This window comes from Mustela nigripes, chromosome 1 (genome assembly GCF_022355385.1).
Source record: "Mustela nigripes isolate SB6536 chromosome 1, MUSNIG.SB6536, whole genome shotgun sequence".
Classification (NCBI taxonomy): domain Eukaryota; kingdom Metazoa; phylum Chordata; class Mammalia; order Carnivora; family Mustelidae; genus Mustela; species Mustela nigripes.
In genome coordinates, this window is record NC_081557.1 from 81,294,013 (window position 1) to 81,310,935 (window position 16,923).

A 16,923-nucleotide genomic window follows, 5' to 3' on the forward strand; every position below is an offset into this window, starting at 1 on the left:
GATGAGCTTGCGAGATTGGGCAAGGAGAGGAAGAAAGCCTGTGATTGTTGGGAGGTATAATGAGTTCTAGATAATACATCCATATCCAATGCATATTGACTAGGACTTCAGTGGTTTCGATTTTCTAGTCTTAGTCTTAGAAAATGTTGGTGATAACTATCGATAACTTCGTTTTATTTTTCTTTAATTTTTGATAATATTCTCCCATCCAAAATTATTTTATGGTTCTTTCTGTGGGTTTAAGGTCACATGCTGTCTTACCGTCTAGCAGTTATTACTCCCAAAGAGAGCCAGTGGACTTTCTACAGCCAGCAGTAGAAAGATGGTCAGTGGAGAGTTTTATCTTATTTTCCCTTACTGACATTTTAATGTACTATAACTCACTAGGGTGTTTCAGAGTTTACCTGTTTACCTGGGCACCTGGGTGGCTCAGTTGGTTGAGTGTCTGACTCTTGGTTTTGGCTCAGGTCATGATGTCGTGGGTTGTGGGGTCCAGCCTGGCATTCACATTAGGCTCCATGCTCAGCAGGAAGTCTGCTTGAGGATTCTCTCCCTCTTCCTCCTCCTGACCCCTGCTCATGTGGTTTCTTTCTCTCTCTTAAATAAGTAAATAAATCTTTAACTACTTACCTATTTACTATGAAGTTGATGAGCTTTTCATCAGCAAATGTAAAATATCCTGAATATAAAGTCATTGTAGAAAAGCTTCTTTTCTTTCTTACCATAGGGCAAAAGTTGGATTGTTAAAAGAAGTTATGAAGATTTTCGGGTACTTGATAAACATCTCCATTTGTGTATTTATGACCGACGATTCTCCCAACTCTCAGAGCTTCCCCGTTCTGATGCCCTGAAGGACAGTCCAGAGGTAAGCATTTAGTACTTGCAGCAGTAATCACTGTATATAAATTAGTAGAAAGTTTTGTGTGTATACTAAATAAAGGCTTATATTGAACAATCAGGATGATTCCTGGGATAATTTAATTATTTCATAATAAAAAAATTAGTAATGCTCTAAAGAATGTTTAGAATAAAAGTAGGCCTGGGTAGCTCAATGGATGAAAGCCTCTGCCTTCGGCTCAGGTCATGATCTCAGGGTCCTGGGATCAAGCCCCACATCAGGCTCTCTGCTCAGCGGAGAGCCTGCTTCCCTTCCTCTCTCTCTCTCTCTGCCTCTCTGCTTGCTTGTGATTTCTGTATGTCAAATAAATAAAATCTTAAAAAAAAATAAAGTAGGTTTGGAGTGTAATTCTATAAAAAAATTCATAATATATAAACACACTACCTATATGAGCAGACCATTCTTTAAAGGGAACAAAAAATATGGAAGCAAAAATACGGAAAAATGTTGACCTCACTAATAATTAGAGAAAGGCGTAGTTTATGATGACATGCCGTTATCTGTGCCCTTACCTCCACTCCTGCCATACTTCTAGTAAAAAGAGAAAAAAAAATTTTAAAAATTTAAATGAGAAGAGATTCTTTAAAACATCAGAAAAGAACAACCATCAACATTGTGAGGAATCTTTGGGAGTGGGTGGGGTAAGATTTATGGAGATGAGCAAATACAGTAGAAAAAACATGTATAAGAGGATTGAAGAAGACAAACTAGAAGTCTTGATTGTATAAGCTAAATAAATAAAATAACTGAAAAGAGCAAACAAGGCTGTCCTCAGAGAGAAAGTAAGGTGATCAGCTGTGGAATGAGAGCAGAGTTGTATAAAAATAAAAAAATCAGAGATCTTAGAAATGAACATGTGCTTATTTAAGTTCATTTTAGTCATCACAAACCTGAATAGTTGGACTGTGTGCAACATGGACACAGATGAAGAGAGCATTAGTGAGCTGGGAGAGCAAATTTTTTAAGAATATAGCTCCAGAACAGAGAGAAGGATGAAAAGTTGGGGGAGAATAATGGAAATCACAGAGAATAGATCCTGAAGTTCCTACTTCCTTTTTTTAGGAGTTCTATGAGGATACAGTAGATGGAAGTAATTAAAAATTAATATAAGAAATTCCCTAAAACTAAAAAAAAAAGTCATGTTTCAGATCAGATGGGCCCAGTAAGTGCTAAGTATGATGACTGGAAAGATATGCATTTAGAGACACTATAGTGAAATTTCAAAATGCCAAAACAGAAAACCCAGAAAGATTTTGGAGAGCAAAACGCTTTCTTAAAAAAATAAGAATTGTTTTGACATTAGACTCCTCAGCAGGCGCGTTGGATGCTTGAAAAGAGTGCAGGTACTTTTCACATCCCAAGGGGAAGCCCTTTCAAATTTCTAATTAATTCCAAGGCAGTTAAGAAGGTAGGACAAAGTAGAGATCTCCTCAGTCTTGTAAGAACTGACACAGCAGGGTCTCAGGAACATCTTAAAGTCACAGATTCTTTTGTATCATAGGGAACCTTGGAAGTCCATCTCCGTTTCCCATCTCCACCTACTTGTCACATTTTTCTTTCTCAGGCTGTCTCAGGACATGGCCACCAAGAAAAGTTCCCAGGTTTTTATTCTCTCTTTTTAAGACAGCCACCAGAATGAGTTGAAATTTTGTATCATAATTCCTAATTCTTACCATAACTCTTGTTAGGCCAGCTAATTGGTCCTGGACCATTCCACGGACCCATGGTGTGCAATTGCACATGAATGTGGCTGTCCTGTCACAGCTGCATGCATGGAAGATTACAGCAGGTCCCGGAGAGTTTCAAGGTAGCCAGGAGGAGGTTGGGCAGAAAAGGCCAAGTACGTCTGTGTCTGCTATAATTATCTTTTTTATATTTTCAGTATAAAATTAAAGACAGCAACAAGGTTAGAAGCTATAAACTAGTATGACCCCTGATGACAAGGAGATAGCAGTTAAAGTTCTTTACAAGACAGGGGATTTCTGTGTAAGTGCTTGTGGTTTCACTTAATGGAACTCTTGAGCCTCTGTGAAGAATCCCCTATAACTATTAAAATGCCTAAAAATCTGCAGATTTTTTGCCCCCAGAAACCAATTTATACCAGTTACTTGAACAGAGTGCTGTATCTTGACTTTGAGTTACCACTGAATCTTTTCTTTCCCTTTAGTCTGTCACTCAGATGCTTATGGCTTACCTGTCCCGCCTTTCAGCAATCGCCGGCAACAAGATCAATTGTGGACCTGCCCTTACTTGGATGGAGGTATTATCTAATTCACCTCATATCAAAATTTATTTTTAAACTGTCTACTTCAGAAATTTAATATTAATTTAATTTTGATAGCTATTGAGTTTCAGGAATCCAAGAAAGGGAGTTTATTCTTATTTTTTGGAAAGATAAAGTGATACATTAAGGATTTTTTATCTCAGATCTATCTTTCTTTGAGAATCCAGTAAACTAATTTAAATATATCTTGTAAATTGCAATGGCACCTCTTACTTTGGTATTTAATGTATTAACATATATATATATATATATAGTGTGTGTGTGTGTATATATGTGTGTGTGTATTTAATTGACTTAGTAATTGAAAATATTTTTCAATTATTTATGAGCAAGAGATAATTCACCTTTTGAGGAGTCCAATTTAAGATTAAGTATTGCATATTACAGTATCCAGAAAATATGCTAGGTATTTCTCCTTAATTTGCATATGTAAAATTATATTAATCTGTCCTCTCAGTAGAAATTGGAAGACAGGATGGAAAATAGAATGTGGAACTTAGAGCCAACCTGCATTAAGATACTGGCTCTTCCATTTTTGGCTGTGTGATCTTGGACAAATTATTTAATTTCTCATGATTTATATAACCTCTTTTAGCTTTAGCATCTTCATCTTTAAATGATGATAATGGTGTTAAGTATCTTTTAGAGTTATGAGGATTAAATTAAATCATGTTCTGTGCACAGTACAATGACTAGTATACACTAAGTACTCAATATATAATAGTAGTTTTTTAAAGATTCTTCAGGTGTGGTTTCTCAAAATCAAATTGAATGCTTTTTATGAATAGTCAAAGAAACTTTTGCAAGTCCCATGTCTTTAACCATCTCATAGTTTATTTTCTTTGTTATAGATTGATAATAAGGGAAATCATCTTCTAGTTCATGAGGAATCATCCATTAACACTCCTGCTGTTGGTGCTGCCCATGTTATCAAGAGGTACACTGCTCGGGCCCCTGATGAATTGACTTTAGAGGTAAATGACTAAAGACTCAGGCCCTTTTCCTGTACTTCATTGTCTTTCAGCCTGGAATGCCATCTATTTTTATTAAATGACCATATTCATCCTTGAAAATTCAGCTTGTATCTCCCATTTCTTTTAGGAAGTCATCTTTGATCTTCTCCCTACTCTGTGCAAATACCTATCCCCAAATAGCCTGGATTGACTTTCTTTTTTTTTTTTTTTAATTTTATATTTAAGTAATCGCTACATCTAATATGGGGCTTGAACCCACAACCTCGAGATCAAGAGTTGCATGCTCCATGACTGAGCCAGCCCAGCACTCCTATCCCTGACATTTCACTTATTACACTCAGTCATAGTTGTTATCCTGTTTATCTCCATGACCTTGAGAGTCAGTCTTTTGTCTTTGTGTTTTTAGTACTAAAAATGATAACCAATGATACTTTCTTCTCATTGTTTGTTCAAAGATTGAGTTAAAGAACAGATGGAAAGTGAAAAGAACATTTCTTGCTATCAGATACAAAAGGAGGAGAATTAAGTTTCTTTAATATTGACTGATGAGACAAAAAAACTGCTAACAGTTGCTCAGTTTAAGAAAAAATGATACAAAGTTTTAGGTTCCATACATAAAGGAATGCATGTCTTGAAAGATGCCATGTCTGTTAGCAAGAATGAAGTGAAGATAACTCTTTCATGGCCTGAGAGATCAGTTGTTAATATACAAATAAAAATTCTTAAAGCAATATGTATACCATAGTAATACTGTTCTGAAGTACTTTACTATGTTTTAACCTAGAAATCGTAACTTATTTTGTTTGAAGAGTGTAACTCCCATTCAATATATTGTTTGAAACTATCATTATGATTTTTGTATTTATGATTTTGCAAAAGTTTGTATACACTGACTAGTTTGTCATTTAGAGTGAAGAAAGTAGGCTATTAAGTGAAAATGTTATATTGTACCATCTATTGAAAAAAGTATAGTTGTCATCCAACTTTATACTTACTGTGGGTAACCAGGTGATTGTAGACATTGTAAGCCTTTGTTATATGATTAAATAAAATATATCAAATGCTTAAAACAGTACACTAAATGTTATTAATAAAAGCTATGGTTGTTCTAAATATGAATGCTTTAAACTGTCCCTTGTAAGTGGATCTGATCCCTTTTAGTAACAGTAACAATATTTTAGCAGAAGTGGTGATGGTGGTATGACACCTGGCATTCAAAAATCGTATGGTCTAAATTTGGCTTTCTGAAGTTCCTGCACATATGTTGCTTGGATCCCCATCTTCGTGCTTCTTAACATTTTTTAGAACTCTTCTTTACAAATGGTAAAGATTATTAAATTTTTTACAGAAAAAGGTATTATGTTTTTCCAGAAATAATTATCCTGAGAATAAGGATTGTACTTTAATTTTTTCTTCTAGTTCAGATTTTAAATTCTAGACATAACAATTGGTTTAAAATTTGACTAAAAGGTTTCACTTAAAATTCTTCCTTGTAGGTGGGAGACATCGTTTCTGTTATTGACATGCCCCCAAAAGTGTTAAGCACGTGGTGGAGAGGCAAGCATGGATTTCAGGTAGGCAGCAAAGAATTAGGTGTGAAGAAGTTCAAAAAACAGGTTTTGCTTATTCTTCAGTAATATTTCTCTTTACAGCATGTACTGGCAATGGACTTTGTCAGCAGAGATAGAAAAATGTAGATGATATTAGACTTGGATTTCCTTTTCTGCTTACTCTGTGGTTGTTTAATCTTCTTTTTTAAATGGTGATATAACCAAAGTTTGAACAGAATTACAGTTCTGATGACCACTTTTAGATTATCAGGCCTATAACTCCACCTTGCTTTTAATACTGGTTTTGAATCATAATTCACATATTTTTTCTGTTCTCTAGAATTAAGTCAGTTTGATCAACATTTTTTATAAAAAGGTATTTTAACTGATATTTAAATAATATGTTAATTGCATACCAACAATGGCATCTAAAGCAGTGTCATTTCTTTTTTTTATATATTCCTAAATAATTTGAGAGCTAATGATGGACTCTTTAGATTGACTAACACTAATATCCATAGGGTATGTAGGTTTTCTTTTATCAGTTAAAATCATCCATAGAAGAGCATCTGAAAATGCCTTAAAATTGTGTCTTTAGTATGTAACCTGTGAATTTTTTATGGATTTTGTGGTCTTCTTATAAAGGTGTTCCTAAAATGCTACATAAATAAAATGTTCATTCTATATAGCTAGAAATACTAGTAACTATTATATAAATATCTTGAGCTTTGCATGTTAAATGGAAACTAGTATTAGGTTTTTATAAAATATATTTTATTTAAAAATAATCATACAGTTTAAAACAGGATAGCATGGTGTTAAGAGTGTGGGCTTTGGTGCCGGATTGCCTGGGTGTTATGCTGTGTTACCTTGAGCTTGTTAATTTTACTTCTCTGTGCCTCAGTTTCCTCATTTGTAAAGTGGGGATTGTAAGACCCTTCTTTGTTTCATAGGATTATGGTAAAGATTTCATATTCGAGGTTAAAATATGTGAAGTACATAGACTAGGCCTGATGCGTATTTTTCAAAAAAAATGTTGATTTTTAAGTTTAAGTAATTGTTTTTTTTATAAATTTAATTTTATTTAAATTTTTATAAAATTTAATTTTATCTATCCATTATAAGTCATCTATAGCAATTTAATTTGTTGATGAAGACCAGGAAAATCATATACATATTATGCCACAAATTCTCTTGTTTGTATAGTTGGGGTCTTTTATTTGTCTCATTTCTTAATTGCTATGCATAATTGGTGCATTTGATTAAATATAAAACTAAATAGAAAAGTAGGGTCATCTTTTTTCCTATTAAGTAGTCAATTCTCCATATTCATAAACTGTAGGGTCTAAGAGATGATTAAAAAAATAAATTTGGCTTTAAGATGGCTGTTTTTTTCTTGATTTTGCTATCTTTCTTATAATTATAGACAAGTTATTTGCTTTCTTTGTACTTGAGCTTCTTCTTAATTGGAAAGTTCCATTTAAAATCTCTCTAGTTATTCTCAGCATTTTCCTTCTATTATTGTAAAACTGGTAGTAGGTTTTCCCTTTTTTCATGTGACAGACAATTTATTGAGATCTGACTCTGTGCTAGGCATAGATTTATCTTCCTAACTCTTTTATTTAGGGTCACACGGAATAGTTTCTTGCCTAAACAGATTATTCTTTTTAAATATTAATATATAAATTAACAATTGTTAAAAATTAGCTTGTTGCCAAACTATATTAAAAACAAAAATAGATGTTTAAACTTACACAGGATTTATTTTTAATTGATAACGAAAGGATATTTTATATAGCATTGCTATTTGTTTTCATTCTAATTGGTCCTGGAAGGGCTGTCATTTCTGTTTATATCATGCTGGAAAATACGGATTTGAGAAGAGTTGATTGTGGGCATTGGGGGGGTGTCACCCGTAAAAACTAGGAGCAGTCTTTAAACATCACTGTCAAAATGTCATTTGTAAGAGGAGTCCAGTACTTTAAGGAAATAATACACACAGTGCACTCTTCCTTGATGTTCCTAAGCGCTCATCCATTCCATTTGTAAGACTGCCTCATGGGTTATTGCAGGGAAGGTGTGAATGGGAAGGCATGTACTGAACATCTGTTATGTGCAAAGTACTACTGGGCACTTTATACACAATGTTTTCTTTAATCTCCACAAAACTATTAACCCCTTTTATGGAGGGGAAGCAGTTTGAGAGTGCTAATAAACAGTCAGGAAGAGATGGAGTAAGGACTGCTCCTTACTTATTCAGGTCTGCTCGATCACATTGCCTAAGAAGCACAAAGCATGATTTCTGCATTTACTCTTATATTATATTACTAACTTTATTCTCGGTTTTCTACCGTATGGAAAGGAACATCTTTCCTTCTCAGGCAACAAAGGAATGCTGTAAAGATTAACCAACAGAGGACTGTAAAGCATACAGAATTACTGGTAGAAGCATTGCTATCACAATATGTTATGTTTTTATGTAATAATTAGTATATTGCATCTGGGGAAAAAACTCCTCTTCAAGCTCTTTGTAATGTTCTCTACCCTTGTTATGTATTTTTAAATGATGAGCATGTGTCCTTCCTTACTCAGATATTTTATCGAGAGAGGAAGATAATTATAATTTATTCCATGTATGTGATAATTATAGATGAGATTCCTGATTTTAAATTTTGAAATAACTGGAATAATGGCTTAGTCCACTGGTTTTCACATACGTATTTTTTAACTTGGTGGAATTGTTAATCAAACAGAATCTCACACAGAACCTCAGTGTGAGAAAAGGCAACAGTGGAGTTGCGCTGGTGAGGTTAGTTCAAGTCAGGTGCTCTGAGCCTTATTCCCAGGGGAGCATGTCTGACTGACCTCCCCTGGGTCTTGTGCAGCATACCAGAGGGGCCTTAGTAGAGCTGTGTATAAACACTAACATTGGAAAAGCACTTGTTTAGGTTTCTAGTAGTATATAGTGGTTATATTACCTCACAGGCTACTTTATAATTTTAATTTTTAAAAAAAATTTTATTTGTCAAAGAGAGAGAGAGAACACAAGCAGCAGGAGGAGCAGGCAGAGCAAGAGAGAGAAACAGGCTCTCCGCTGAGCAGGGAGCCTGATGTGGGACCCTGAGATCATGACCTGAGCTGAAGGCAGACGCTTAACCAACTGAGCCACCCAGGCATCCCTATAATTTTTATTTTTAAAAGCCAGTTAACATTCTCAAAATATTAGAAGAACTTGTTCTTTATAGGAAGCTTTTTATAAAAATATTTTACTCATTTATTTATTTTAGAGAGAAGAGTGGGAGCAGGGGGAGGAGCAGAGGGGGAGGGACAAGCCGACTCCATGCCAAGCACGGAGCCTGATGTGGGGCTCAGTCTCACAACCCTGAGGTCATGACCTGAGCTGGAAATCAAGAGTCAGACTCTTGACTGACTGAGTCATCGAGGCTCCCATATAAGAATGTTTTTTATTGACTCCTTTTAGAAGGCTAATACTCAGATTTTTTTTTTTATTTCTCTAATGTAAATTGTGTCTGAATTCTTGGAACTTCATAGATTCTGGTATAGATGGGTGGTACAAATTGAGAATGCAAATAATAATCACAAATATACTTCTGTGAGTTTTTTTGTGTTCTCAAGAATTACTGTTTCTGAAGTTCGTCTCTTCCTTCATTTGTCTATTAGGTGATGATTGGTGGACACTGTAGCAAAATACTATAGCCTGGTTGACTTGAGAACTAGGAATTTATTTTCTTAGTCATTTTGGAGGCTGGAAGTTCAAGATGGAGGTGTTGTTAGAGTTGGTTTCTTCTGAAGTTTCTCCTCCCAGCTTACAGATGGTTGTCTTCTTGCCATGACCTCATACTCTTTCCTCTGTGTGCACACGTCCCCAGTGTCTCTGTCCCTGTGTCCTAATCACCCCTTCTTATGAGGACATCTGTCAGATTAGCATAGGCACACCCTTATGACTTTATTTAATCCTAATTGCCTCTTAAAAGGCCCCATCTCCATATACAGTCACATTCTGAGATACTGGGGGTGAGAGCTTCAACATATGAATTTGGGGGAGGATATATACAATTCAGCTCATCATAGGTGCCAACCAGCCCTTTAGGGCTGGTTTGAAGGCCATTCAGGAACTCTCACATAGACTTGATAAGGAACAGGGCCCTACCTGAGCCAGCTGTTCTCAGGCACAGCTTAGAGGCATTGGCCATAATTGCTGAGAGGCTGAGGGCTTTTGGAAGAAGAAGCCCCAGGGAGTGGCTGCGCAGCATTTGAAGGGGCCCACTTCATTCTCACAGGCTGGTATTGGGCTCTTATTTTGTTCATGGCAGAAGGCCCTCTCGGCTTTGAGCACCGTGCCCCAGGGTGGAACAAGGAAGGCAAACAGACCTCAGTGTTCCCCTCTGGGCCTCTTAGATACTTGGTAGGTTCAGAACCCAACAAGATTTCCTGGGAGTTCTAGGAAGGTTCCTGGAGGAGGTGATTTTGGAATGCAGAGTCTTGTGTATTTCTTTTGAGGATAGGATGTCCAGATGACTGAGGCACACAGGTTAGACATGTAACTGCCCATAGCTAACTTGATTGATTTTGGACGTACAGATGGACTTTGTAAACTGGGCTTTGTCAGTGGACCATGGGGGAGGACACACCAAGGTAGGATGGCTGTGCTAATAGTGTAGGGGCTGGGCTTGACCTTGAGGTAGCTTTCAGTGGGTTTTTTCTGGGAGTCAAGACATTTAGAGCTGACAGTTCTCAGGAGAGAAAATGAAGAGAAGCAAGGATGTGGGCCACTGCTTCCCAGGATGGAGGCCAGCTCTGGTGTGTATCATGCTCTGAGCACTGCTGGAAATGTGATTGTCCGTGTGCAGGCCCTGTGCATCTCCACTTGCAGGTCTGCTCAACTTGATGTGTTTATGATGTATTACATAGATTCCACTTTTTCTTTTGTTACAGTCATGTGTGTTTGTTGTCTCCTTTCTGGCCAGCTCTCAAAGTATGACAAAGTCCAGGCATCAGTGCAGAAGCCTTCCCTTGGTATTGCTGTGAACCGATGCTGTAAAGTGGCTGTTTTTTGTTTTTTAAAATTATTTTTAATTAAGACAATAATAGACCTTTTTAAAGTATAAATTTATAGACTAATTGAACAGATAGTATATAGAGTTTCATATAATCACCTCCAACCCGGACAGACATATACACAGCTTCTCTTGTTATTAACGTCTTGCTTTATAAAATGCTGATCTTCGTTGACCACCAGCTGATCTGCAGAGATTATAGACAACACAGAATAAGTCCTCTTTCTGGAAGTGCTGTCTAAGGATCTAATGCTTCTTAGATCCTTGGCCAAAGTCACCGGGATGCAGAATGTATGGATATATGTAATACAGAATGCCAGTTTCACATCCTGCCCCATAACGATTGAAATAGTTTTGGGTTTTTTAAATTATAATTAAATGAACCAAATTTCATACATTATTATTAGCTATAGCTCATTGTTTACATTAAGGTTCACTCTTTGTGTTGTATAGTTCTTTGGGTTTTAATAAAGGCATAATGACATGCATCAACCATTCCAGCTTCATACAGAGTAGTTTCACTGCCCTAAGCCCTGCGCTCTACCTTTTCATTCTTCTTTCCCCATAATCCCTGACAACTACTAATCATTTACTGTCTCCATAATTTTGGCTTTTCCAAAACATCATAGAGTTGGAGTCCTCAGTGTGTAGCCTTTCTAAATTGGCTTCTTTTCCTTAGCCATATGCATTTAAGGTTCTTCCATATCTTTCCAAGGTTTGATAAGTCCTTTTATGTCACTGATATTAATTGTTGTGGATGTGCCATTTATTGCAGGACATCTTGGCTGTTTCCAGTTTTTGGCAGTTACTAATAAAGCTGCTGTAAACATCCATGTGCAGGTTTTTGTGTAGATATAAGTCTTCAGCTCCTTTGGGTAAATACCAGGGAGTGCAGTTGCTGCATCCTATGATAAGCCTGTGTTTAACTTTGTAAAGAAACCACCAAACTGTCTTTCAAAGTGGTTGACCCGTTTTGCATTCCTCCCAGCAATGACACTGTTGAGCGTTCTCACCAACATTTGATAGTTCTCAGGGGTTTTTTTGGATTTTAGCCATTTTATTAGGTAGGTAGTGGTATTACATTATTGTCTTAATTTGCAAATAAAGTCCAAATTACAGCATTTACTAATATATTTAAGGGTGTTACACTGCTGTCTTCATTCTTCTGTTACAAGTAATTCCTTCCTTTAGCACTGATTTTCAATCTTTAGTGCACTTAAAAATCACCAGGGAATCTTGTTAAAATGTCAAGTCCCAGGACCTAAGCCCAGAAATAATGTCTCAGTGGTTGTGGTACCTTATTTTTATCTATGTCATTCTGGCCCATGTATTCCTCAGACAGCTCTTCTAGAAGCAGTGCTTACTTTGTACTGTAGGTAAGCTCTGCTAAACATCTGGTGGTTGATAAAGATGAGCATTTTGCCAAGTTTTAGTCTGTGTATTGTTTTAGACCATAATTTAGCTGTGGGAACAGAAGGATTAGTTCATCCATGTGTTTTAATTATACCGTGACTCTGTTTCTTTTCTTAAACTTCTGGGAGTAGGAAGTGTGAAATTATATTAACTATAGTAATTTGAAATTCTGAAATCTGTTTTTAGTTTGTTTCCTAAAGTATATATTGAATCTTTTACCTTTGTTTTACCATAGAATGTACTTAAGCAAACCCCCCCCCAAAACCCCAAGAAATAAAAACCCTAAAACTAAACAACAACAAAAAAAAACCACAATTTTTTTTTTCTCATTTTTTAAACTAAATGTCACCAGCTTTTGTGCCTGGCTCTAGACCCTTGTTGGAAATATGAGGTAGAGTATGTGGGGAGCCCTTTTTCTTAGGTAAGAGACATAATACATATACAAAGATAATTGTTATTATCTTTCAGGATTATTTGTTTGTGTAGGCAGTTTCTCAGAGTTTTATCTGGGAGCTGCTAGGATCAGAATGACTTGAGAAGTATCTTAAAGCTGGGTATTACCAATCAGAATTTTGGGGACTGGAGACAGGATTCTGAATTTTATCAAGTTCTTCAGATAATTATTAAACACAAAATGGGATAACCAGGGAGCAGTCTCCATTATTTATACTGTGCATAGATAAAAGAATAAATTAAACACAGTTTAACAAATGTTCTCTTTTCCACCCAGGAAATCTTTCTTGAAACACATTTGGGATGCACTTAATGGATAGAATACCACTTAGAGATTGACTGAATTTTATACAGCTCACATTCTCTTAGTTCTTCACAAGATGGTAAAGGATCAGCTTTTTAATTTTTCATAGTTGCCTTAGAATGTCCTGCTAGTGTCTTTGTGTACAAATATGAGAGAAGCAGTTCTTGAACAATAACAATGTCCTTACCTCAGGAGTTTCATTTAATTATAAATAACTTATTTTCAGAAAAGTATTATTTATCCAAAGGGAAGATATTTGGAAGCCTTTCCCTTATAGTAGTTTAGTGAAGGAATGAAGTTTACCTGCTCATTTATTTAAAAAAAAAAGTATATTTATTTATGGGATCCAAAGCTGTGCCTTTTTCCTTACTTACTGTTATATGGGACACCATATTTCTTCTCTAGTTAAGTTTTGGGAGATCATGTAAATCTTCATCTGTAATGTTAAATAACTTTAAGGAAAGGGAGTATGTGATACTACAAATAAAAGCAGTTGTAACACTTCTTCATTGCTTCCTTAGTGTGCTGTTCTAAGTGCTTTGCATTGACCTTTAATTCTTACAGCTCTGTAGAGAAGGGACTATTATCTCGTACTGATGAAAAACTTAAGTGTAGGGGGTAAAACAACTAGCCCATTGTTATTCTGCTGTTTAATATCAGAGCTTAGATCAATTCCTAGGTATTCTGGGCAAAGAAGAGATCATAGTAGTAATTTAATGAACCAGTAGTGGCTTGTACTTGTTGACTTGTATGCATAATAGATTTCTACAGTAGAAAAAATGAGAGTAAATCATCTCTTCTTAACCTGTCATTTAAAAATTGCAGAAATCTAGAGACGAAAGATTTAGATAAATTGTTCTGATTCAGAAAGACAGTACGTAATGGTATAGCCAGGACAGTACACAAGCTTGCTGAGTTCCAATTCTGTATTATTTTCGCCCCTTGGATCATAAAAAGATGAAAATTTTCTTAAATTATTTTTTGTATTTCTTGTTGCTGTTTTTATTTTTCTTGTTAGTGCAATTGGCATTAGCAACTGCCATTGATACTTGTTTCTTGATATCCTTTTGCTAATTTATAACATCAGAGTATGTCCTATCAAATGATATTTAAACATTCAGTTTCATGGAAATTATTGGCAAAATGGCTTAGAGCAGTAGTTCTTAACCTTGTCAAACTCTTCACACCCTCGTTATAATAGATATTTTCTAAAATCCTTCTGTATGATTTCTAACATGACATTTACAAATGATGTAACTACCTACAAACAATTTCAGAAAAGGAAAAATCATTTTCACATGTAATATAGAAGAAATACAAATATGTATTTAAAGTATATACATATATCCTTGAAATGTAAATATTGGGAGCAACTCCATGAGAATCTTTTATTCTAAATGTAGTCCATGGACTAGCAAGATTAACATCAGTCAGAAGATACAATAAAATCTACTTAGAATAACATCAAAAATAAGAAACACTTGGTGATATATCTGAAAAAAATATGAAAGATCTCTGTACTGAAAACTGTAAAATATTTTTGAGAAAAGTCAAAGAATATCCAAAAAAAAAGGAAAAAAAAAAAGGAGAGATACACCCTGTGGGTGGATTGGAAGTCTTTACATTGTTAAGATGTCTTTATTCTCCACAGAGATCCCAGTCAAAATCTTGGCAAACTTTTTTATAGAAATTGATAAGCAAATTAATCCAAATGAAAATGCAAAGGAGCTAGACTAGAATAGACAAGATAAATTTGGAAAAGAACTAAGTTGGAGAGCTAGCATTAATTGATTTGAAGACTTACTGTTAAGGTACTATATCAAGAGGGTATGTTATTAATGGAAGGCAGACAAATAGAATAATAGAATAGAATAGAGGCCAGAAATAGACCCATACATATACATGGACGAATGATTTTCAACAAAGATTCAAATCAATTCAGTGAAGAGCACATGGTCTGTTTTACAAATGGTACCAGAACAAATGGATGTTCATACACAACCATTATAAAACAAAACAAAAAACCTTTGATTTGTTTTTTAAATCATCTGTAAAGACCCAAAATGGATCACATACCCAAATATAAACTAAATGCTGCTTGAAGAAAACATAGGGGAAATTTTTGTGACTTCGGGCTGGGCAGAGATTTCTTAAATACAATATGAAACAAACAATTCACAAGATAAATTGAATTTCATCAATCTTAGAAACTTCTCTTTGAAAAACATCACTCATAAGACAACAAAAATAAAGCTATAGACTGGGAAAAAAATATTGGCAATGATTATATCTGTGAAAGGACTTGTATTCAGAAGGTATTCAATGAGGTAACAGAGCTCAATTTTAAAAGGAGGCAAAGACTGAAACTTCTCCAAAAGGATATATGTAAAATAAACACGGAAAGACATGCCCAGTATCATTTATTAGAGAAATGCAAAATAAGATATTGCTATGTACTTATTAGAATGGTGACACTGTGGAGGGATTGAAACACACAGGGTTGGTGAGAATGTGAGATGCTACAATTTGGAAAACAGTCTGTCAGCTTCTGGAGTTAAATAGACACCTGCCACTGATCCACGCATTGCACTCCTAGGTCATTACCCAAGAGGAAAAGAAAGCCGACGTCCAAATGAAAACTCATATATGAGTGTTCATAGCAGCCATATGTATAATAGCCCCAAACTGGAAACATTTTACCAACAAATAAATGATTAATGGATAAACAAATGGTGCTGTCTATACAAAAGAATAATGCTCGGATAAAAAGGAATGAATTACCAATACATAGAGCAACACTAGTGATCCTCAAAATAATTACACTGAGTGGAAGAAAACACAACAAAAGAATACATTCTTTTTTGGAGGAGTCAAGATGGCGGAGAAGTAGCAAGCTGAGACTACATCAGCTAGCAGGAGATCAGCTAGATAGCTTATCTAAAGATTGCAAACACCTGCAAATCCACAGGCAGATCAAACAGAAGAACAGCAATTCTGGAAACAGAAAAACAACCACTTTCTGAAAGGTAGGACCGGTGGAGAAGTGAATCCAGAGCGACAGGAAGATAGACCCCGGGGAGAGGGGCCGGCTCCCAGCAAGCGGCCGAGCAACGGCACACAAAATCAGGACTTTTAAAAGTCTGTTCCGCTGAGGGACATCAATCCAGAGGCTAAACCGGGGCGAAGCCCACGCGGTGTCAGTGTGGCCTCAGGTCCTGCAGGGTCAGAGAAGGATCGGGGGTGTCTGAGTGTCACAGAGCTTGCGGGTATTGGAACAGGAAAGCCGGCTACAGAGACAGAGCCGACAGTAAGATCACAGCTCGGGGTTACCTTGAACCGGTCGCAGGCTCGGTGAGCTCGGAGCGCAGCCGGAGGTCAGGCAGACGGGAGTTACTGGGCGCTGTTCTCTGAGGGCGCACTGAGGAGTGGGGCCCCGGGCTCTGGGCTCCTCTGGGCTGGAGACCAGGAGGCCGCCATTTGTATTCCCACCCTCCGGAACTCTACGGAAAGTGCTCAGGGAACAAAAGCTCCTGAAAGCAAACCCGAGCGGATTACTCAGCCCAGCCCCTGGAAAGGGCGGTGCAATTCCGCCTGGGGCAAAGACACTTGAGAATCACTACACCAGGCCCCTCCCCCAGAAGATCAATAAAAAATCCAGTCAAGACCAAGTTCACCTACCAAGGAGTGCGGTTTCGATACCAAGGAGAGCAGCAGAATTCCAGAGGAGGAGAAAGCAAAGCACGGAATTCATGGCTTTCTCCCTGTGATTTTCTTTTTTTTTTTTTCCCCTGTGATTTTTTTAGTCTTGCAGTTAATTTAATTTTTTTCTTTTTTATTTTTTTCTCTTCTTCTGCTAAAATTTTTTTTAACTTTTACCCTTTCTTTTTAAACATTTTTTAACTAGTTTATCTAATATATATATATATATATATATTTTCCTTTTTATATTTTTCTTTATTCATTTTCTTT

The 16,923-nt window shown here is 36.2% G+C and overlaps 1 protein-coding gene across 3 annotated transcripts in view; it reads left to right on the top strand.

Annotated features, from left to right (window-relative positions):
• The window catches only part of ARHGAP32 (Rho GTPase activating protein 32), a 299,282-nt gene that overhangs the window by 200,070 nt on the left and 82,289 nt on the right, over positions 1-16,923 (top strand). For all 3 annotated transcript variants that reach the window (XM_059413918.1, XM_059413910.1, XM_059413927.1), the window contains 4 exons: positions 728-865; positions 3,066-3,158; positions 4,034-4,156; positions 5,653-5,730. In XM_059413918.1, coding sequence (XP_059269901.1) covers positions 728-865; positions 3,066-3,158; positions 4,034-4,156; positions 5,653-5,730 — 432 coding nt within the window. The remainder of the gene's footprint in view (positions 1-727; positions 866-3,065; positions 3,159-4,033; positions 4,157-5,652; positions 5,731-16,923) is intronic.